At 41.4% G+C, this 22,901-nt stretch overlaps 1 protein-coding gene across 4 annotated transcripts in view; it reads left to right on the top strand.

The window, feature by feature from the left end:
* Positions 1 to 22,901, top strand: part of ncoa3 (nuclear receptor coactivator 3) — a 57,656-nt gene that overhangs the window by 15,885 nt on the left and 18,870 nt on the right. For 2 of the 4 annotated variants that reach the window (XM_061728059.1, XM_061728055.1), the window contains exons 2-12: positions 9,397 to 9,463; positions 9,933 to 10,025; positions 11,252 to 11,370; positions 11,646 to 11,806; positions 13,746 to 13,846; positions 14,039 to 14,213; positions 15,031 to 15,222; positions 16,985 to 17,071; positions 18,316 to 18,459; positions 20,894 to 21,041; positions 21,151 to 21,773. In XM_061728059.1, the coding sequence (XP_061584043.1) occupies positions 11,285 to 11,370; positions 11,646 to 11,806; positions 13,746 to 13,846; positions 14,039 to 14,213; positions 15,031 to 15,222; positions 16,985 to 17,071; positions 18,316 to 18,459; positions 20,894 to 21,041; positions 21,151 to 21,773 (1,717 nt within the window). In that variant the 5' untranslated portion in view covers positions 9,397 to 9,463; positions 9,933 to 10,025; positions 11,252 to 11,284. The remainder of the gene's footprint in view (positions 1 to 9,396; positions 9,464 to 9,932; positions 10,026 to 11,251; positions 11,371 to 11,645; positions 11,807 to 13,745; positions 13,847 to 14,038; positions 14,214 to 15,030; positions 15,223 to 16,984; positions 17,072 to 18,315; positions 18,460 to 20,893; positions 21,042 to 21,150; positions 21,774 to 22,901) is intronic. The other 2 variants (XM_061728057.1, XM_061728056.1) reach the window with 2 other exon arrangements.

Raw genomic sequence — 22,901 nt, 5'->3', positions numbered from 1 at the left:
GTCCCAAACGCCTTTTGGAGTTGGCATACCAGACCAGCACAACACCGATGGTGGAGCATCTAAAGCGGAGGCCCCCCTTGTCTCTCCTACAATAATAATTGCAAAATATAATGAGCAAAATAATTGCAAAAACAAACATCACTTGATCAATTTATGTTATGCATCAGCTCCTACATTTGATGTTTTTTTGGTTATAACTCTGTTTATTGGCATGAAAAACGTTTTTTTCTTTTTTTTTTAAATCGGTTAGCAGAAGCTCAAGTAGCACTGGAAAACTTGTTGTTTTTTTAATTCCTTTAGTGATTAGACTTTTTTTATGAAATACAAAAATGTAATTTACTGTGAAACAGTGCCCTGTTTCACCCAAATACGTTATTTGGATAATATGCATTGCAATGGTTTTGCATTGCAGTGCGTTTTTTCTTTTTAAATATTGGAATTTTGTACAGGAGAGATTTTTGTTGGACTGTAATAGTAAACAGGCTGGACTTCTTATTTTGTATAATTTTTTCTATATTTTTATTTTGCTGTGCAAAACTGTTGTTTAATAAACTATATTTTTAGGATTTTTTATCATTATTTACTACATTATGGTTTTGATTAATCGAACAGAAAAATAATTATCCAATTACTCTTTAAATTAGTCAACTAATTGATAAAATATCGCCCGTGTAATCGTTTTAAAAATAATGGTTTACCCCCAGCCCTAGTAGTTGTGCACTTTTCTTTGTTCGATCCCAAATACATTTGGAGATCTTGTAGATTAGATCTGTGTTGTACTGACTACTATTCTGACCACCGTTTTTTGTTTAGATGCAGATCCTTCTTCACAGACTTTTGTAGTGTTTTTTTGTTTTGTTTTTAGGGGCCATAATTTCACGTATGTGTGTGCCGGAGTTTGTCTGATCTTGGTTTCAGGCGGGGCGGTGCTTAGCGCTGGGCCTGCCACTCTTTGTCTTGAAGAGCTCAGATTACAGGTTTTATTTCAGGCTTTACAGGAATGTCCTTCTTGCTATTCTGGTCTTGACTGACTCAAACTGCAGCTGCTGTGGCCTTTGGCCAAATGTACGTATATATTCAGCTGATAAGTTACTGTAACAGAGTTGTAGTGCATAGTTTATTATCTGCATGAAGTGTACCTAAACACTGTTAAAACACAACTTGTTTGTTGAGATATCTGCAAGCTTGAGTAGCGCTGTAGCGGCTACCAGCCAATCAGATCAACTTATTTATTGGTGTAATTAGTTATAAGATATATCAGGTTAAATGAGAAATGTTAAGATTTTAGCACAGGGGAGTCATTTAAGACTGATTTCAAGACCACCATCAACTCATCCTAACCTTTTAATGAAAACATGCTTGGAAATGGTGCTAGAGTCTGTTGGTCGAGCCGTAACGCTGGGTCTTCAATGGCGCTTTTCCACTAGTACCTACTCAGCCCGCCTCGCCTCGTCCCGCTCCGGTTTTGCGCTTCTCCGCTAGGGGTGGAGGCGGGTGGAGGCGTGCCGAGTAGATACTTTTTCTGTATCTATTCTGCCGAGGTTCTAAGCGGCTGATTTGGCTGTATCTGACATCATCACACTACAGGCCACCGATTGGTCGGGGGGTTGGAGTCAGACGTCTGAGTCAGGAGGAGGAAATCAGAGAAAGAGACTCTGACGGATTCTTGTTCATTTTATTCAACAGGCAATGGCAGCAAAAGTCTGTTTCATGATCCAACTCTGAGGGTCAGATGTTCATAAACCTGGTGCTGAGGAGAGAATTAAAAATGGATCTAGACGGGTGATAAGGAACGACCAGATCTACCAGGAGCTCTGTCCCTTCATAGCTGCTCAGCTGACTTTTCAGCAGCGCCAAGACAAACTAAGACAAACTTCTTTCACTCTCATTTTTTAACCTGATATGGAACACAAGCCACAGACCCAGCAGCACATCTATCATCTCCTCCAGGTTCTACATCTTTAGTGTTGTTGTCTTCTTCGTTTAGATACACAATCAAATACGTCAAAGCAGCTTCGCTCCAACCTCCTACTTCTCATCTGGGTATCGAAAAGAAACGAGGGCAAGTCGAGTCGGGCTGAGTAGGTGCTAGTGGAGAAGTGCCACAAGTCTGGTGCTCCAGGTCCACGGTCCTGCATGTTTAAGATGCTTCCTCGCTCCAACACCCAATCAAACAAAGCAATCAGCTCGTCACCAGGATCTGCTCCAGGATCCTAATGACCCAATCATTTGAGTCAGGTATGTTGGAGCTGGGACTCAAACACGCAGCAGCGCCGACCTCCAGGACCAGACTTGAGGGCCCCCATTGCAACGGATCGGATATTTGAATAAACTTAAAACAGTTCCATTTTAAAAGTGCATTAGATGTGCCAAGTAGGACACCCAATTAAATTAAAAACTCGCAACAAAACTTTTAATTCAAGAAAAAAATTGCCAGTAGTTAAAGTGCAATAAAACAAAATTGCAGTAAAGAGGCATGATACTATTAGGCCTGTTTTAATAGAATAAATACTTTGCTTAAAGGAAGTCAATTACATATATATACCCAAAATAAAGCCTACCTTTTAATTACCGTAGGTGTAGTCAGCTTCTCTGGCCTCAGTCTGTGTTCTGATGTTTCACGTGTCACCATGCTTGATGTATTTCCGTGTTAATCCTTCCTTGTGTGAGAGTGCCAACATAACCTGACCCTTTCGTCCTGCAGCCGTAAAAGTGATTTATGCTTTGTTTATTGCAATCTTTAGATATCACACAATTTAACTTGATTCTAAATCAATACTTGATATAAAATCAGTTGTCATTACAAATTGATTTGATTAAAAGTAACTCAACTGCAAATTACTCAAAGCGATTCCTCATTTATTGCAAAGAAACATCAATTACATGTCTTTCTATGTAAAAAGGAAGGAAATAGTTATTTCAGTTATTTCAGCTGATGGTTACAACACTTTCTGAATTATAGTTATACAGTGTTCAGTTTCTAAGTTAAATTGTGGATAACATAAAAAGACTGAAGTCCAACTGAAGTACTGAAGGTTTTTTGAGGAAAACAAAAGCTAAATATGACATTAAACATCACTAAACATAGTGCTATCACAGTTTATGTAACTTAAATCAGTAACATCTGCAGTGATGTCAGTACAAAATATAAGACTTGGATTCATACTGAGCATTTGTATAATTTATTTTTTTTAATGTTCTAGCTTTTATTTATCATATTTTATTTTTGACTAAACTAAGCAAATAAATATAATTCTGTCTGAAATAAATCTATGGGAGTAGGTGTTTTCCTGTGGAGCAGGTGAAGGACTTGAGTTTCTAGTGTGTTGGTCAGCAGATGGAGTAGTTGTTGAGCTTCTTTCAGCTCTGGGTGACGGTGGACCAGAGCATCTGTGCTGTTCCCAAACAACTTGAAATGATTTGCATCCGACTCGGTCTTCCACAGAACACTGTACGACCTAAGGTGCAAATGCTTTCCTTCAGGGAAGACTCCTCTTTCTGCTGAGTCTCCTGTTGCCCCATCTTGATCAAATTACTGACCCTGAGAGCTAATTGTTCACCTTTAAACGGTTGCTTCATGGGAAGCCTTAAGAGGTGCTTGGGTAGTTATACCCTGACAAAACATGCTTTAAAAGTGAAATATTTCTCATTTGTGATTCGATCATGAATCTTGGAAAATGACTCAATTCTTATGATGCTAAAGCCTGTTTTTTTTCCCCCCTCTTTTTTCTCATCCGTATTATCTCTAATATATAAAATGACTTATGCTACTACTTGAACCAAGAACACATCAGTCCATCCGCCTGCAGCTCATGTGTCATGCCACTGCTGCAAATGGCCTTACAATAATAATGTTAATAATGATAATATCATAGATTTAGCAAAAAAAATAAAAAATGAATAATAGTAATGGACAAATGAACTAAACTAATGTACCAGGAAAAGGAGGAATGGAAAATAAAAGGCAGAACCTTTTCTGAATTAGGGGTGTTTAAGCAAGTATTTCATATTATCATTTTTTTATGGCAGTGCAACGATCACAAGTCTGTCAGCCTTGTTTTTTTTATTCTATTTTGAAAGTTACTGAGCAGAATAGCCAATCTCTCCCTTTCAAAATCATAACTCCAAGAAGAGTTAGTGATGTATTAATAGGGGTGTAACGATGTATCGTGCCACGAAATTTCACGATACAAAAACGTCACGATACGTGTCGTAGAGGTGACAAACTGTATCGTGATAATGGGTTATTAATATTGATATATTGTGTTTACTAGTAACGCGCATCCTATTGGTGCAACGGGATCACGTGACGACCGCGCCGGCCTCAGGCTGGGAGCATGTGAAGCTCTTAGCTCTGTCATGAGCTAAATAACAGTCATGTTTCATTTTGAGTTTGGCACTTTTCATAGTTTATTTATTTACTTTTATTTATTTATTTAATTTTAGTTGTTACATTTCTGGAAAAGAAAAAAGTCAAATCATACATGAGAGAAACTATTCAGTTTGTGGCATAAATGTGTGTTCATGCTGAAGAGCATGACTATATAAATGCACGACGGACCAAAAACTTAAATGTGAATAAAAATATACTCTGTTGAGCTGCATCTCACATGTACAGCGATGTCCAGAGTGGCAAATACCAAAGTTTGCATAAAAGCAGCTGTATATCTCTCCCACAACACTGGATTTTAGGTAGAATCTGGAACTCCATCAGACGTACGTGTACTTGAACCTCCTGTCTAGAATGAGTGCTTACTTTCACGTCAGTCCTGCAGAGTGGTTTTGCAGCAACTGTGCTACGTCTTCCCGGTGTTTCAAAACCAGAGCACTTCCAAGTGCAGCTGCTCTATACCATCTCTAGAGCCCGTTTCCACTGAGCGGTTTGGTCAGGGACGGTCGGGTACGCTGTTTTCCATACAATCGAGGCAAGCCGCACCATTTCTGGGCCCCCTTCAGTTGTAGGTCCATAGGAGGACGGTACGGCCCGGTTAGGGCCATTCTACCGGCGTCACACCATACAATCCCTTGATTGTTGGACGGAAAAACGTCATTGCCCACGACAAAAGCAAGACGTTTCTTCTCTTTTTCAGCTGTTTCTCTTTGCCGTGTGGTGTGTATTGTGCTTACAAACAACCAAAACCCAAGCAGAACACAAATACCGGGATACCTGATATGGCACTTTTCCACTAGTACCTACTCGGCTCAGCTCGGCTCGACTCAACTTGGCCTGGTTTCTTTTCCATAACAATTCAGCACCTGGAGCAGAAGTAGGAGGTTGGAGCGAAGCTGCTGTGACGTATTTGATTGTGTATCTAAACGAAGAAGACTACAACACTAAAGATGTAGAACCTGGAGGAGATGATAGATGTGCTGCTGGGTCTGTGGCTTGTGTTTGATATCAAGTTAAAAAACGGGAGTGAGAGAAGCTTCAAGCGGCAACGCTTTTTAGTTCGTCTCGGCGCTGCTGAAAAGTCAGCTGGAGCCGTGAGCAGCTATGAAGTGACAGAGCTCCTGGTAGATCTGGTCGTTCCTCATCACCCGTCTAGATCCCTTTTTAATTCTCTCCTCAGCACCAGGTTTATGAACATCTGCACCTCAGAGTTGGATCATGAAACAGACTTCTGCTTCCGTTGCTGGTCGAATAAAATTAACAAGAATCCGTCAGAGTCTTTCTTTCGCTGATTTCCGCCTCCTGACTCAAACGTCTGACTCCAACCCCCCGACCAATCGGTGGCCTGTAGTGTGATGATGTCAGATACAGCTGACTCAGCCGCTTAGAACCTCGGTAGAATAGATACAGAAAAGTATCTATTCGACACGTTAGACCCCTGGTGGGAAAGAACCAAACTGAGTCGAGTCGGGCTGAGTAGGTACTAATGGAAAAGCACCAATATTGAGTGGTCTGTGCACGTTTTTACCCTCAGTTGTCACCAACTCTGGGTAGTAACCGAAGATTGAGGTCAGCTGGACTCTCCATTCAAGGTGGGGGAGAAGTTCAGCAGAGACTCGCACCCCTTTTACGTTGGCAGATACCCCGCGCTTAACACGCAGATGTAGCGCATCGCCTGTCCTTTTGACATTGACCAACCCGAGGTGGCGTGTTGAGATGGCTCCCCCAGTACCTCTCCTTCGACGGTACACTTAATCGTGGGTGAGGATTGATGTAAACAGACCTGACGCAGGGTGGCGGGCCGTGGGAGGCATTTGTTGCTCACGTAACCTGAGTACTAACCAAACGGGAGGTTTTTTTTTTCCTTTCTAAATAAAATAAGGAAAGAGGGGGTCACAGGTAGGGCCTATATATTTGAAAGATGAGTTACTGGGGAGATGAAGGGATCCACAAGCTACTCGGCCTCGGAGCCGAGGACGCCATAAACCGCTGTATGTCCGGAACCATAAAGGATGGTCCATTGTCTGAACAACTGGCCACAAAAATGACAAACCGGGGCTTTGCAAGAAGTAAAAGCCGGCCAAAAAAACGCTCATCCTGATGTTCATCCATCTTCTTTTTGAAGATAACAGCTGTCTGACGGTGTACTTCATCCTGCTGAACACACGCCTCCCGACTCACCTTCAGGCTGGTGAATAACGTGTCAAATCTAAGAACGTAGAGTTGCTGCTCCTCCACATCCAGAAGACCCAGTTGATGTGGTTCCTCTGGTAGGGAAGCCTTCCTGGTCCCCTTCCCCCCCAGGGGGGGTTTGGGGCATGTCCCAACCGTGAAGAGGCCTTGAGGAAAACCCACACTGAAGAAATGATATCTCTGGGCTGGCCTGGAACGCCTCAGCATCCTCCCTGAGGAGTTAGGAGGTTGGGAGTTGGGAGGTTGGGGGGGGGGGTCTGGGTCTGGGTCTGGGTCTCTGTGCTTGATCTGCCTCCATGCACTGAAACTGGCTTAGAGGAAGTTGATGGACCGATTTGTTATAATAAAAATAATGATCAGACCTCTGACATTTAGTTCAAGTTGATGCAGATGTATATGGGTCAATGACGAATAAGGATTTTCAACAGGTCCATTTTAAAATAATAAAAAAAAAGAATATCTATTGCAGTAGTTCAAACATTAAGAGTGTCGTGTACACATAAATTCATATAAAAGTTTTAAATTGAGTTTTTTGTCAAGATTAATTGGCACTAGCCTTAAAAAAGGTCATGTGGTGCAACCATGATTCATATAAAAATAAATGAATTTCCTTAACATCTTGACAGTATTAGTTTTCAGTATTATACAAAAATGATGTTTTTTTTTTTAATGGTCATGATATTTCATAAAATGGACATCAGTCAAACTTTGTTTGTATATTATGATGGAAATATAAATACAAATGTGTTGCAATCTTACACACTACAAGACACTTCGGAAATCATGCCAGATAGGGCGGAAGATTGATTTAAAAACATTTAGAGTGATTTCAAAAAAAGTTTTCAAAACAAAAGTCATGGTCGGACGGTCACACCACATGACATTTTGACACTTAAAACCACAACAAAATCCCAAATAACTAGTATTTTTTGTAAAATTCAAGTGAGTCCATATGTGGGACAGGTAGGTATATGTTTTTTTTTTTTTATTTTTTTTTATCCATTTAAACCTTTTTTGAAAATAAAATAAAATCTGTTTCAGAAAATATAGGCGTCACGTCATTGACCCATATATGTAAGGAAAGCCAATGACTTCAACAGTGTCAACATTTCACCCCCCCCCCAAATTGTGTTGAACACAGTTTCACTTGGTGCTCTGTCTCCTTCCCCGCCCTTCCCCCTCCCTGTTTCCGTCCTCCTCTTCTCTTTATTCTAATTCTGCTCGGTATGCCTTGACTCCTCCTCCTGTGGTCCCTAATCACATGGTGCCTATATCTCCCAGTCTGAATTACATTTCCCTTCCACCAGCCACTCACGCTCGTGTTTATACCTGCTTTACTAAAGCGGGACTAAAACGGCACACGCATCATTAAAGTTTAACAGTATTCTGCATAATCTCTGGATGTAATTAACAGTGTCCTAATGGTTATTGAGCTGTCGTTGGGCAGTTGATAGAAGAAGGTGTGTTGTCCTCTCTCTCTGTGTTTTAAATTATTCAGCTGCAGAATTAGCTCAGTTGCAGCTCAGTTTTTTTTTCCACTTGATGTGATCAGTGGTCGGGGGCGTGGGGGTGTGGGGGTGTGGGGGTGGGGGGTGCAGCAGCTTGCACATTGCACATTGCATTTGTCTGTGATAATGCAGTTAGTTGAATTATAAGGGGGTAATTCTAAATGCACATGTCACATAATGTTTTTTTCTGTCTCATTTTAATTTAACCGTGTCGTGAGAAATCAGTATTTAGTATATTACATTTCTTAAGTTTTATGATTTAAAAAAAAAAAAAAAAAAAAAAAAAAAAAAAAGAGCCTATAAAGCCTTGTCTCCGGCTGTAGGATTGTTATGATACGGGTGATTAAACGCCAATCCTCCTCAGTATTTGCTTTAGGCCTCTGCAGGGTTTTCTGATGTTCAGATATTGAAACGTCCATGATGAATAGCAAAGTTTTATTATGAAAATCAAATTTGGTAACGGTAAATATAAAACGAAGTAAACAGATTGACATATTCTGGTCTGGCTCCTGAGAAATGTACTTCTGTAAGATTGAAGAAAAACACACTGGGACATGTGCGCTCTGTTTACGGTCATCGTTCCGAACCAAGCTACTAAAAGTACCGTACTTGTTTTATAATTCTTACAGCTTTCTGGTACATGTTTATTAAAAAAAAATATTGAGAAATAGAGATTAGAGGACTGTCTCAGAAAATTAGAATATTGTGATAAAGTTCTTTTATTTTCTGTAATGCAATCAAAAAAACTAAAATGTCATACATTCTGGATTCATTACAAATAAACTGAAATATTGCAAGCCTTTTATTATTTTAATATGGCTGATTATGGTTTACAGTTTAAGATTAAGAAACTGAATGAAATGTATTGTTAAAAATGATTGAAATACATTGTGTCAGAATTTTATAACAGTTTTTGAGAGTGATGTGCTTTATATTCTTGGTGCTGAGTTAAGTAAGCTTTGTTTAACCCCTGGTGGCCAGCGGCCTTCATACCAGTTCTATCTGAGAACTACAGTGAGAGGGAACCAAACTGATAAAGAGAATATATGCTAATGGGGTGGATGGGCGGCCACATTTCCAGGAAAGGGAAGTTATGACGTTGTGGAACAGGCTGAGAATGCAAACAGGATGTTATCTGCTGAGACTTCCCTGTGCAATTTTAGAAATTTTCTTTTTCCCATGAATTTGTGAAAGGATAAACATTTTGAGCTAATGCTATTTTCACAGGAAGTCACCATGTTGAGACAACCAGTCATCTCCAGAGATCTATAGTTGATGATTTTTATTTTCTGTTTCTGTTTTCAGAAGCTGTTAAGACCCTGAGGTCTCATAGATCCTGAATGGAGTTTGACTAGAGTTTGTACTGGCTAAGGTGAGCATGTGGCAAACCTTCGATAGCAACCCATTAAAGACTCAGTTTGACTTGAAACTATGACGTGCAGCAGCTGCATGTTTTCTGTGATGCATTCTGCAACAACAGACTTGTCTCAGTCTACGTTTGATTCGTCAGGTGGGGCTGATTCAGGTCCTTGCCGTCTCGCTAGGCTTGTTGAGACTCAGCTGTGGTTTCGTTGGGGCTGCTTCAGTTTCTCACTCGTCCTAAGGAGCATTGCCTACCCAGTCACGCTGTCTTCTCATCTCAGTCGTGGCAAGCGTTCAGCAGTCATAAAATGTCACCATTGAAATGTGTGAACTTGTGAAGCACATCTTTGTCAGTTTCAGTTTTTTTCAACTCACCTGACGGATTAAATGTTTTACTGTCATTTGTACGCAGCAGTACACATGTTCACATTTACTGTTCAAGCATAGCTTCTACCTGGCAATGTATTCCTTGTTCTCAGAAAAGCTCCCAGCAGCCTCAGCTCTGCTGGTTGTCAGTTTGAGGATGCGAGCGTGACTGAGGGCTGATGTCATCTTTCTCCACTGCTGCAGAGGTGAGCTTTAGGATAGAAATCAACCAGGAAAGGAAGGAAGAAAAAGTTAGGGCAGCGGGAGTCTCAGCCAGAGCACGACAGGCAGATTTAGAGGTGGTTGGTACACAGACAGAGAGTCATGCAATGCAGATTTATGACTGTGAGTGTACGTCTGAGACCTGCTGCTCTGACTGGTGTAGTGTTTGTGGTGGAGAGAGGACTAGGCAACATGTCCTAGCCTGCAGTCGCACAGCACCAGTTGCATAATGTCTCTCCCATCCACTCTTCAGTTTTCCTCCCTGAAATGAGCCCACTCGGACCATTTGTGTGAACTCACACAAGCAGACACAAAGTCCAAGCTGGCGCTGAAGTGGAACAATTTGGATGTGCAGCCAAAATGCTACAGCTTTGTGCACATTTCGGTGGAGGGGGGGGTGATCTTAGAAATGACCCCTAAAAGCTGGATCCAGCAGTTTCCTCTTATGTGAACTTCAGAGGGTCGAGCACAGGGCAGTCTCAGAGCAGGAAGACCGGGGCAGGGTCCCCAGATTAGTACTAGTACGGCTGAAATCAAAGATAGTCTCCTGGGGAAAGAATGCATCGTAGCTCGTCTAGATGACGATGAGGAAAGAGGTGTTCAGTGGGATAAATACAGCTAGTTATTGGCGACCACTGTGGAAGGGTTCTGTTTGAAGGCTCAACAAGCTTGTGCAGTCGCAGGAAGTCGGACAAAGATAGCGAATATCTGCCTGGGTAGGATAGTGGCTACGGGCTCTTCTCTAAGAAATCTGTGCTGAAACTTGCCCCAGCATGCAAGTGGGCTGGAAACGGTTTGTATAAGCGATGTGTACGTGTGCGGCTGCCGCTGCTGCTGCTGCTGCTGCGGCTGCCGTTGCTGCTGCTAACAGAGTGGTTTCATTCTCGCGGGTAGGCTGGCTGAACGCAGGATGACCCATCTCCCCCAAGGCTCCAAATCACTACATCATGATCAGTATTCAGAAGCTCCTCACAGTGGAACAGATGAATTTTCACTCCCATAAAACGTGGAGCAGAAACCGAGGCTGCTTTACTAAATGGACAGTCTGTCTTTATAACACAGAAAGTCACTTGATTTATAGATATTAATTTCCAGTGGATTTGTTCAGGGGGGGTGTTAATAAGAACTAAACCACCTTTTTTTTTTCTGATCAGATTGTACCACACCAATATGAATATATAACAGCACACTGACTACTACATGTCTGCAGGTGTGTACTTTGAGGGGCTGATATGCGTTGAAGATGAGTGGCATCGGAGACAACTCGTTAGAGCCGCTGTGCTCCGACCGCAAACGCAAACTGTCCACTTGTGACACGCCAGGATTGGGGTGAGTGCTTTAACTTGTGTTAAATGAAATGCACCAAACATGTCCCTCTTGTCAGCTGATGCTTTTATTTCCAACACCAGTAAAGTGTGTGAGATGGCGTTTTCCCACTTCACGTCGCGCATACACATTCCTTTGTTCAAAGATTTTTCTGCTCCCCTCCAAATATCCGAGGCATACCGAGCTCCCTCTGACCGTGCATCCTGCCTACGGATGGGACATAGGGAGGTAAGGTTGTCATAGCAACATGTCTAATCCCCCCCATGGCTCCCCGGCAGGTGTGACAAGCGTCGGAGGGAACAGGAGAGCAAGTACATCGAGGAGCTGGCCGAGCTCATCTCTGCCAACCTCTCTAACATTGACAGCTTCAACGTCAAGCCTGACAAATGTGCCATCCTCAAGGAGACCGTGAGGCAGATCAGACAAATCAAAGAGCAAGGTAATGGCTCTGAACCCATTCTCTACAGTTCCCGGTCCCGGGCAGAGACAGAAGCGTAGAAAGCAGGATTCGGCTCATGTTTTAGGTTTTACTTTAGGTGGTAAATGGGAGACTTAGTTTAATGCTGCAGGCCAGAAGATGCCAGCGATGCGTTTGGATCATGGCCAGGACACTTGAGAACAACAGCCAGGTTGACTACCACACCACTCCATACCAACTTTGTCCTCTGTTTTTTTTACTGACTGCTTGTAGCCTGAGCTTAAATGGTGGCAGGTAATTGAAACCAGTTCCAGCTGGTTATGGCTCAAGGCCGTCATCGACGGTGTATTTTTATTGGTTCCAAACTCTACTTCTCTCCAGGAGACTAATGTCTGAAGGATGCTCTCATTTATGTCGTACACTCCTCTTTCTCTTGTACACGTGCACAGTTAACTTTCTATTTGACCCCTTCTTTTATATCTTTTTTATCTATAATTCTGTGTCATTAGGACCTTTGTGAATGCTGAAAGTATAAACATTAGTTATACTCTTTGGCTTCTTTAAATCATTTGTGATGTTATTGACCCTCTTTTGACTGTTGTTGAGCTCTTACTGTTGTGTGGTTTGTTGTTAGTTTGCTTAAACTGCTGCTACTGGATCACCAAATTATTTCCTAGAAAGATCCATCCATCCATCCATCCATCCATCCATCCATCCATCCATCCATCCATCCATCCATCCATCCATCCATCCATCCATCCATCCATCCATCCATCCATCCATCCATCCATCCATCCATCCATTGACACCAGAGACTCAGAAATAGGATATTATACAGTGTTTTGTCAGTCTCTAGACCATTTTGCAGAGCAGGAATGATTAAGTATGCAAAGGCAGACATTACCTTCACCTGTGTTTGATACCAGCTCTGTGGAGACAAGTGGATGTTGAAGGAAGAGAGCAGTCATACTGGAATCTACCCAGAAGGTCATGGCGTTGCTCAGCCAGGTTACCATAGTTACAGGATGAAAGTGATGAAGTGTTTCTGTTTTCCTCTTTTTTTTTTTTTTTTTTTCTCTCTCTTCTTCCTCCCAACCCACCCACCCCACCTATCCATCTCTGTTTTCTTTTTCTGTTTGTTTTTGTGTCGTTTTATTCCACAAGTGGTTCTTTTTAACACTCACAATAAGTCTGAGGCTTCTTCCTTATCTGCCTGTGCAACCAGTTTCATGGCTTGTCTTGCACCACAGATGACCCTGCTATGTTGAGTTGTATGTACCAAAGCCTCGGCCACACATTGGTGGGTAAAAATAGAAAGGCATGTCAGCATCCGTGCTAGGGTTTGTGCTGCCACCTGGTGGAAACTACTGTCGTGAATTAGGGATTCTGTAAGCGACATACTTGAAACGATGACTGACATTATGACAAGCGTTAGTGTAAAAAATAAATAAATAAATGAAAAGGGGATGAAATGAGCAGTTAATGCATTTAGATATTTCGAACTGTTTCTATTGAGCTGCATCATGTGAAGTTGCTATGAAACTGTCTACAGGACTGTCTCAGAAAATTAGAATATTGTCCTTTATTTTCTGTAATGCAAAAATGTCATACATTCTGGATTCATTACAAATCAACTGAAATATTGCAAGCCTTTTATTATTTTAATATAGCTGATCATGGCTTACAGTTTAAGAAAACTCAAATATCCTATCTCAAAAAATTAGAATATTCTGGGAATCTTAATCTTAAACTGTAAGCCATAATCAGCAATATTAAAACAATAAAAGGCTTGCAATATTTCAGTTAATTTGTAATGAATCCAGAATGTATGACATTTTTGTTTTTTTTTAATTGCATTACAGAAAATAAAGAACAATATTCTAATTTTCTGAGAGTGTCCTGTAGACTGTAAACGTAGAGGTTTTCTATCAGCAGCTCAGTGTCCTCCATCTCTCTTTAGGAAAGAGCTCTTGCAGTGACGACGATGTGCAGAAGGCAGATGTGTCCTCTACTGGTCAAGGGGTCATTGACAAAGACCATCTGGGACCACTTCTCCTGCAGGTCAGCCCGGGGACAGACAGGGGGTAGCAGATGCTGCCGGTCACTGATCTAACCCACCACCTTATTGACGGATACGTCTCAGCTACCTCTTAGGGCGGCTAAATTGAATTAACTCAAAAATAATGTTCATTTAGAAGTGCTTATTTCATTCAGCTGTCAACTTTTGGTGGTTTTTTTTTTTTTTTCCTTTAGGCATTGGATGGCTTCTTGTTTGTTGTTAACCGAGAGGGAAACATTGTCTTTGTGTCAGACAATGTGACGCAGTACCTGCAATACAAGCAGGAGGAGCTGATAAGCACCAGCGTGTACAGCATCATCCACGATGACGATAGAGAGGAGTTTCACAGGAACCTGCCCAAGTCTAACGGTGAGTAAAGGGGGCAAACCCTTTCAAGAGGGCCTCTTACTGACAAGCAATAGAGGGAATGTGCATGACGTCACAGATGCGACTTCACAGCGGGTTACGCCCACTGAGTGTCAGAAAAACTTTCAGTTTGAGCAACTGGAAAACATCTAAAATGGGAAAGAGCTGTTGTGCGATCGACTGTACTCATAGATTTAGCAAGAATTCGGAGTTATCGTTTTACAGACTGACGAAAAATAAGCTTAAGAGAGACAAATGGATCGCTGCAATTCACAGAAACAACTGGATTCCAGGCATCGAAACGTGGATTTGTGGTTCCCATTTTGTATCAGGTGATGTTGGATTTTTGGGTAGCTAACGTTAAACGGTCAAATCATAAAGTTCGGTGTCCTCATCACTTTAATTTCGCCAACAAATCCTGCCTTGAAGACTTTTTTTATGCCTCCAAGCTTTGCTTCGTGTATTTCCCCCGACGTAGAAATTAAGTACATATAAATATCAGGAAACTGGATTCGTGGCCAAATATTAATGTCCATGGACCACTGGTTCTTGGGGTAAATGTACCAAATATTAATGTCCATGGACCACTGGTTCTTGGTAACTGTACAGGTCACTGTCAAGACCAACTGACGCTAATTTAAGCCGATAATCGGCTGTTATCCCGTCTTCTCCACTAGTTGCAGCCATTTTTGCCACTCAGTGCCAGTAAGGGGGCTGGTCCAGTGGGGAAGTGACGTCAATGCAGACCCTCTATAACAGAAACGAACACACACAGTGATGGTCACAGCTTCATTGCCTTTCCCTATTATTCCATCCACAGCATCTAACGGGGCGCCGTGGGGCGGAGAGGCCCCCTGTCAGAAGAGTCACACCTTCAACTGTCGTATGCTGGTGAACCTGGTTCACGGTCAGAGTCATGGGCTGTCGGATGAAAGGCCGAGAGGCCAGAGATACGAGACGATGCAGTGCTTCGCCCTCACCCAGCCCAGGGCCATGATGGAAGAGGGAGATGGTAAAGGCTTTGTTCAGAGCTGTGTGTGTGTGTGTGTGTGTGTGTGTGTGTGTGTGTGTGTGTGTGGTAGTTTTGTTTTTTTTTCCAACTTTTTTTATTGGGTTTTGCAGATATATACAATTTATATTAAAACATTTACAGAGAGTTAAGCATACATTTTTCTTTTAGGAAAACACCAGAAAAAGATAGTGGTCACTTAAGTATTGCAGCATACCCGAACAATTTATATAAAACTCTAGAACAACCACAATAAAATAATAAGATGGATAAATAAAAAAAATAAATAAATAAAACTATGACAGAAATAGACAATTATAAAAAATAAAGAATTGTAATGAGAATTATTAATTACATTTTAAATACAAAAAAAAAACCACAGGCACATCAGTGAGGTAATAGTGAATTGCAATAGAGATGGCAACAGACATCCAGAGAAAGCGGCATACAACCCCATAATTTCCCAAATTCCCCGGAGCAGACACTTAAGGACAGTCTGATTTTCTCCAATTTAAGAAAATAAAGGGTATCTCTAATCCAGCGGGCATAACAGGGCGGTATTGATTTCCAATTAATTAGGGCCCGAGCCATGACAGTGCGAAGGCCCTATTGTATCTGTAGGATTTTTTTTTTTTTAATCGTTTTTATCCTCGTTTTTCTTCGACGAAATGTGGGCCTTTTTGCCCCCCTAAGCATGCCCCAAAAGTCACCAAATTTTTCACCAAGCCAGGCCTGGCGAAAAATTTGATATTTAATGGTTTGCATTAATGGGCGTGGCCTAATGGCTCAACAGCGCCCCCTAGAAAACTTCGTGCCTCAAGCCCCACAATACGGTTTGACGTACATGCACGAAAATCGGTACACACCTGTATCATGTCACAACTTAAAGAAAAGTCTCTTGGCGCCATGGCCGAAACCGAACAGGAAGTCGGCCATTTTGAATGAATCGTGTCATTTTGGCACAATTTATGCCATTTCTTCGGCCGCTTCTTCGCCCGAACCGTAACGTGCACCCAGGTGTGTTATACATCTAAATGTGCATCTCGATCCTGCGACGACGCGCATTACTTTTCTCAGCCAAAAAGCGCGCCCCCCCTTCATCTGATTGGTCCATATTTGATAGTTCCTACTTTCTGCCATAACTTTTGAATGGTTTGACATAAAGAGTCATGGGTGGTGTCATCGGACTTAGTTTTGGGTCCTTGACTTTTATTGGTGAAAACTGCACGTACGAGGGCCCGTTCATCGCTGCTTGCAGCTTTAATTATAATTAATCTTCTGGCTAGCAGGGTAGCAAAAGCCAGTACATCCTTTTTAGACTTAGTGAGAGAAGTGGGAGCAACCACAAATAATACTCAGAGCATCTGGCTTTATTATTATATTATTTTATTTATTATTTTTCTTATATAGGGAAGGACAATTCTAGAACATGTGTATTAGGTTTGCAGGAGATTGTTGACACCTATCACAAGTCGGAGTTACACTATCATAAAATTTAGCCAGTCGAGCCGTAGTATAGTAGGTGCGGTGTACAACTTTGCACTGAATAAGACTGTGTCTTGCACATGTGTATGGTAGTTTTATTAGATTTGTTTTTTTTCTTTTGCTGCAGAGCATTTTTATTTTCATTACTTTTATTACTTCATTTTCTCTTTAAAGTTCAATTTTCTTAGTGGGAGGGTCTGTAAAGTGTGATGAAGGAAATATTTCCTGTTCTTGTTTAACCTCGGATGGGCATCTAACCTTGTGCCGGCTCTGTACTTAGATTTACAGTCATGTATGATCTGCGTGGCACGACGCATCACGGCAGTGGAGAGGACGGAGAGGTTCACCACCCGCCATGAGCTTTCTGGTAAGTGTCGGCTGTTCTGTATGTATTTACTAAAGGACAATGATAATAAATGATAAAAAGTCTCAGAATTCTGATACTTATGAGGTATGACCCAAAAAAACTGTTTGTTCGTCCATAAAACGACAGACGTGAACATTATTGATCTCTAATAAGCAGAGAGAGACTTTCAGAATATATATAATTGTCATTAAAATGTCACATAGTTGAACTATTAAAGGTTTGACAGCCTTGGCTAGAACAAGTAAACATCTGTATGCCTGCTGAGGTTTACTGCTATTATTGGCCGCGGTTACATGATGTTTTTTAATTCGGAATTTATTATTCAGAATTAAATAATTCAGAATGAAACTATTTTCCTTCGAGTTTACATGGAAATAGTAATTCGGAATTGAGGTTTACATGGAAAACACGTTTGTTCGGGTTTATCCAATTCCTCTCCAGGTCTGGGGGTTGGGAAGGTTCTGATTGGATAGGGGGGGGACCGGAAGTTAAACTACCGGAAGAAAAACTAACTCAGCCGCTACAACTTTGAAAAGCTCACAATTTTTATGTTTCCTGCCATCTGTTCTTTTAATTCTTTCCAGGTCCTCCAAGCTATTTATTACATTTTTATTTTTTTATTAAAGTTTAATTCGGAATGGCCATTTTCATTCAGAATTAGGTGTTTACATGATAATTTTTACTCATTTTAAATCGGATTTAATTTTAATTCTGAATTAAAGAGGAATTAAACTTCCCATGTAAACACTCGTAGTCCAACAAAGCCCAGAGGAAACACAAGTGGCACATTTGTAAATGCTTTGAGGTATTGCAGCTTCCAAAGGTGTTGCTATGGCTTTAGATTACATGTGAAATGGCGTTTGTTGATGATGTGCTTACTATATATACCTACTATAAGAGATGTTTTTGGAGGTATATGTACGTACATACCGTACGAATTGTTACAGATTACTTTTGTAATACTCTATTTGACCTGGTCTTTGTACGTTTTGACCGTATAGAAACGTAATTTTTGCCATTGTAAGAATGAGATGAACCTGCTGTACTCTACTGCCCTTTTAACAACTTGTGCTTTTTATTATTTTACCTTTTTTTTTATCATTTTATTTGTTATTTACTGTTTAATTGTGTCTTGCTGCTTTAAATGTTGATGTAAAGCACTTTGAATTACCTTGTGTTGAATTGTGCTATACAATAAACGTGCCTTGCTAAGCGTCTTAGTAATTGTACATCTTGTTTTGCAGGCAAACTGATTGAAATTGAACATCAGAACACTCTTCATACCACGATGCGTCCAGGCTGGGAGGACCTGGTCAGACGGTGCATGCAGATGTTCCTCAATAGAAGTGACGGGCAGCCGTGGTCCTACAAACGCCATTATCAAGACGGTATGTCGTCCATCAAAGCCCTTAAATCCATTGGGCTAGTACAATAAATTGTTACACCCAGTACGCGAGTTGTAAAAAAAAAAATCAGGGGGGGTGGTGGATTTTCTCATATGGGGACAGATAATTTGTGCTGATTACAAATAATATAATATATTACAAATAATAGCAGTGACCAGAACACCTGCAGAAATACTGCAGGAATGACATAGCAGCAGTTAAATGCAGCCTTCTGTAAGCTTTAAATATCCACTGGGCTTACATCAAATACATCAAAACACAACAATAAAAAACACTTTTCTGAACTTATCAATATGACTCTGTCCTTCACAGGATAAGTAAAATGGATCACTGCAAAAACTCACAATCTTAACAAGAATATTTGTCTTATTTCTAATTAAAATGTCTCATTTTAGTAAAAATATCTCATTACACTTAAAACAACTCATCACTGGAAAAACAACAATTTTCACCTGTTTCAAGTAGATTTTCACTTAAAATAAGTTGAAAAATCTGCCAGTGGAACAAGATTTTTTTGCTTGTAATAAGAAGATAAATCTTGTCCCACTGGCAGATTTTCCTACTTATTTCAAGTGAAAATTTACTTGAAACAGGTGAAAATGGTCAAATAAGTTATTTTTCTGGTGATGACTAAATGTTGAAATAGCAGTAAAACCACATTCATTGATGAAATGACATAAGAAATGGAAAGGGGGGATGGCAGTTTTACAGGGGGGATGATTTTGACTGTTTGTTTTTTTATTTCAGGGGGGGATGCCATCCCCCCTCAACTCGAGTACTGGTTACACCCCTACACTGTATGCAAACACAGCGAACAGAAGTGAAGAAACTGTCTGTTTCTTCAGTGTTCATCTTAATGCTCGGCTACCTTTTTCCCCCGGAGGATATAGGACCTTTTATGGTCAGCATTTGAAACCGATATGGTGATGCCCTATGTTGATTTTATCCATCTTTTTACACGTCATCTAGGTGCTTAAAAAAATGATCGAAAAAACAGAAGTCATGGGAACAATATTGAGCATGGATAAAATGATAGAACTCTGCTTATGTATCAACTCTTCTTCAGTGGTTTGTTCCCGGTGTTGATTTTATTTCTGCCTACTCAACATTACTACAAAAAAGCTATCTCCTCCACAGTCACCATGTTTGTTTATCCGGAGTGGCCTCATCCCTGCCACCTAGTGGATGTATTGATTAATAACCATACGAGCGCAAACAAAGCACCAGGGTTTGGACGGTAGTGATGTTAAAAAAAAATTTGACAAATGTATGAACATAGGAAACTGGAGGACAAAATAAGTTATGTTAGTGGATCCTACCAGGTCCACCACTGATGTAGCACCCGGTTTGAAACGGGGGGAGTCGAGCAGTCAACTCCCTCTTCTTAAAACCTGGCGCTGTGAACAAATCGGTAAAAGACGTTTCCTGTATGTTCAGACATGGTCATGGTCATGGCCACATCAGCCATTTCATGGAAATCCCAGGAAACTATTAGTCTTTAAAGAACAGGGGGTAATTTGTCTCCGTTAAGTCTTAAAGGACACTCGGAGTACAAGATTAGGAGCAATTTTCACGTTGGAAACAAATCCATGCACGTACCAGCTGAAGGCCCAGACCGGAGACAGCATTCACACAAACACAATGCATCCTCCAACCATATACTGTATTTTGCATACCGTTAGGTGAAATATATATATATATATATATATACATACATACATACATATATATATATATATATATATATATATATATATATATATATATATATATATATATATATATATATGCGCCTTAGGTTTTTACCAACATGGTATTAACCATTAATATATATGCAGACCAAAAAAAAGATACTATAAGTTATTTTCACGAGCACTATATCACTTTTCTATCTCTTGTTTCATTGATAAGTTTTTATTTTTGCTCTTTTTTTAATGTGTTATAGTTTATATTTTGAAGCACTCTAGTCAACTTAGCCTGTTGAAATCTACTGTATAAATAAAGGTTGATTAGATTTAAATGCAAACACAAATGAATCCCCCAACGTACGTTTGTGTGAGTGACCGTGTTAGGTCCTGAGCTGCTCAGCTGTAGATGCATCGCCACCTCAAACCAGATAAGGAAACTATTGCCCGCTGGCAGAGGTAGCGGTCTGGGTCAGCGGGGCAGCATTTGGCTTGATAAACCCATTTGTTATTCGCCTGTTTTCTTTGGCATGATAAAGCCATTTGTTATTCGCCGGTTTTCTGTCCGTGTTTCTGTATACTTTGGCTTCTTAAATTCGGCCTCAGCCTTTGGTAGCAGGTTATCGAGCTTTTTACTTTCATTCATTATATGTTGCTGTGTTTATTGTCTGCTTTTCTGGGTTTTTATTCATCTCTTTGTTTCTTTTTCTTTCTTTTTTTTTGTGCTCCAGCTTTCCATACTGGCCATGCGGAGACGCCGATCTACCGCTTCTCTCTTTCCGACGGCACCCCAGTCTCAGCTCAGACCAGGACCGACCTCTACAGGAATCCCAACACCAATGAGCCGCACTCTTTCCTGTCCACACACTTCCTACAAAGGTGCAAACAGCGTCATATCAAAATGAAACGCAGTTTAATCACTCTGATGTTGCGTCACATGCATACAATACCTTTTTCTCTTTTTTTCCCCTGTTTGTTGTTTGTGTAGGGAACACAATAGCTACAGAGGGAACCAGAGTGGCGGTATGAGGCCCCAGAACATGGGTGGGAACAACCCCAACCAGCAGATGGCCATGAACAGAGGCTTTGCCATGGCGGAGCAGGGCAACCTGCCACAAAGAGGAGTTCCTCCATACGCTGCTCGCATGAATGCCATGAACCAGATGAATCACATGAGTCCTATGCATCAGATGAATCAAATGAATTCCATGCATCAGATGAACAACATGGGTCAAATGAATCAAATGCACCCAATGAATCAAATGGGCTCCATGAATCAGATGGGTCATCATGGCATGCAGCAGCACCCGCAGCAGCAGCAGCAGCACCCGCAGCAGCACCCGCAGCAGCAGCAGCAGCAGCAGCAGCACCCGCAGCAGCAGCAGCAGCACCCGCAGCAGCAGCAGCACCCGCAGCAGCAGCAGCACCCGCAGCAGCACATGGGCCAGTTCCATGCCGGGGGAAGTGTTCCTGGAGGCGCTGGTTATGGGATGGGTATGACCAGCCCCCCTCAGGCCAGTCCAGGGATCAGTGGCCCCCCGCACAACGTCATGGGATCACCCAGAGTCAGAGGAAGCCCCAAGACAGCAGCCAGCCCCTTCTCCCCTGGAGGTACAGTCCAGAATTGATTTATTTATGGAGGTTTTAAAGCACATTTAGTCAGAGTCATGTGACTAAAGTCTGCGTGTTAGTCACATGGCTGATAACAATGGCATCTTTAAGCTAGGATGAGCCTATGTCCTCAAGAGCTCTGTGTAGTTGCGTTCCCATCACCCCTACATTTGGTCAAAACCCAAATATTGAACCGTCGTCTGGCCTCCGGCAGGAGGGTCCCCCCTTATGATCCAGGTCCTGGTCCAGGTTTCTTTTCCGGACCGGGACCGGGACCGCGTAGCTCCTGAAGCTCCGGCCTGCAAACATGCACAAAAGAGAAAAAAGGGGGGCCAGCACAAGAAACTACAGGAGCGATGGACAAAAAACAAATAAATAAAAATGGAAATGGAGAAGAGAGGAAGGGAAAAGGAGAAGAGAAGAAGGGTGAGAGGCACCGCCCAGCGGATCATGTCGGTGCCCCCCTGCAGCATAAGCCTATAGCAGCATATCTACCACCAAGCTATATTTGAGACTAACTATTATAGTCTTGTTCTATAGCTGCAACTATGACTACTGACTCTAACACACTAGAGTTTACACTAACTAGAGATTTACCAACACCAGCTAGAGGTTTACTAACACTAACTATAGGCTTTACTAAACAGAAAGGTTTTAAGTTTAGTTTTAAAGGTGGAGGTGGTGTCAGCCTCCTTAACCCAGATTGGAAGTTGGTTTCATAGTAATGGTGCCTGATAGCAGAACGCCCGCCCTCCAAATCTACATTTGTATACTCGAGGAACTATGAGTAAACCTGCACTCCGAGAACGGAGAGCTCTGTTAGGAACATAAGGCACTATCAGGTCTTGCAAATAATGCGGAGCTAAGCCGTTTTGGGCTTGATATGCAAGTAATACAATTTTAAATTGGAATATATCAGATAAATATGCATTCAGCCAATTCAGAGCGCTGCCATTGATCCCATTCAGTGATCAGTGACGGTCAGAGATGAGGAACAAGACCATCGAGGCTCGTTGTAACTGTCACTAATGAAATGCAATACCTGTGCAAGGTTTCTTCCCTCCTAAAGGGGAGTTTTTCTTGCCACTGTTTGGTTTAAGGTTTTTCTCCCACTAGGGGAGTTTTTAC

The sequence above is a fragment of the Cololabis saira genome, chromosome 8, assembly GCF_033807715.1.
Source record: "Cololabis saira isolate AMF1-May2022 chromosome 8, fColSai1.1, whole genome shotgun sequence".
NCBI classification, from domain to species: domain Eukaryota; kingdom Metazoa; phylum Chordata; class Actinopteri; order Beloniformes; family Belonidae; genus Cololabis; species Cololabis saira.
The sequence above is the reverse complement of the archived record's forward strand: the minus strand, read 5'-3'. Positions and strand labels throughout refer to the sequence as shown.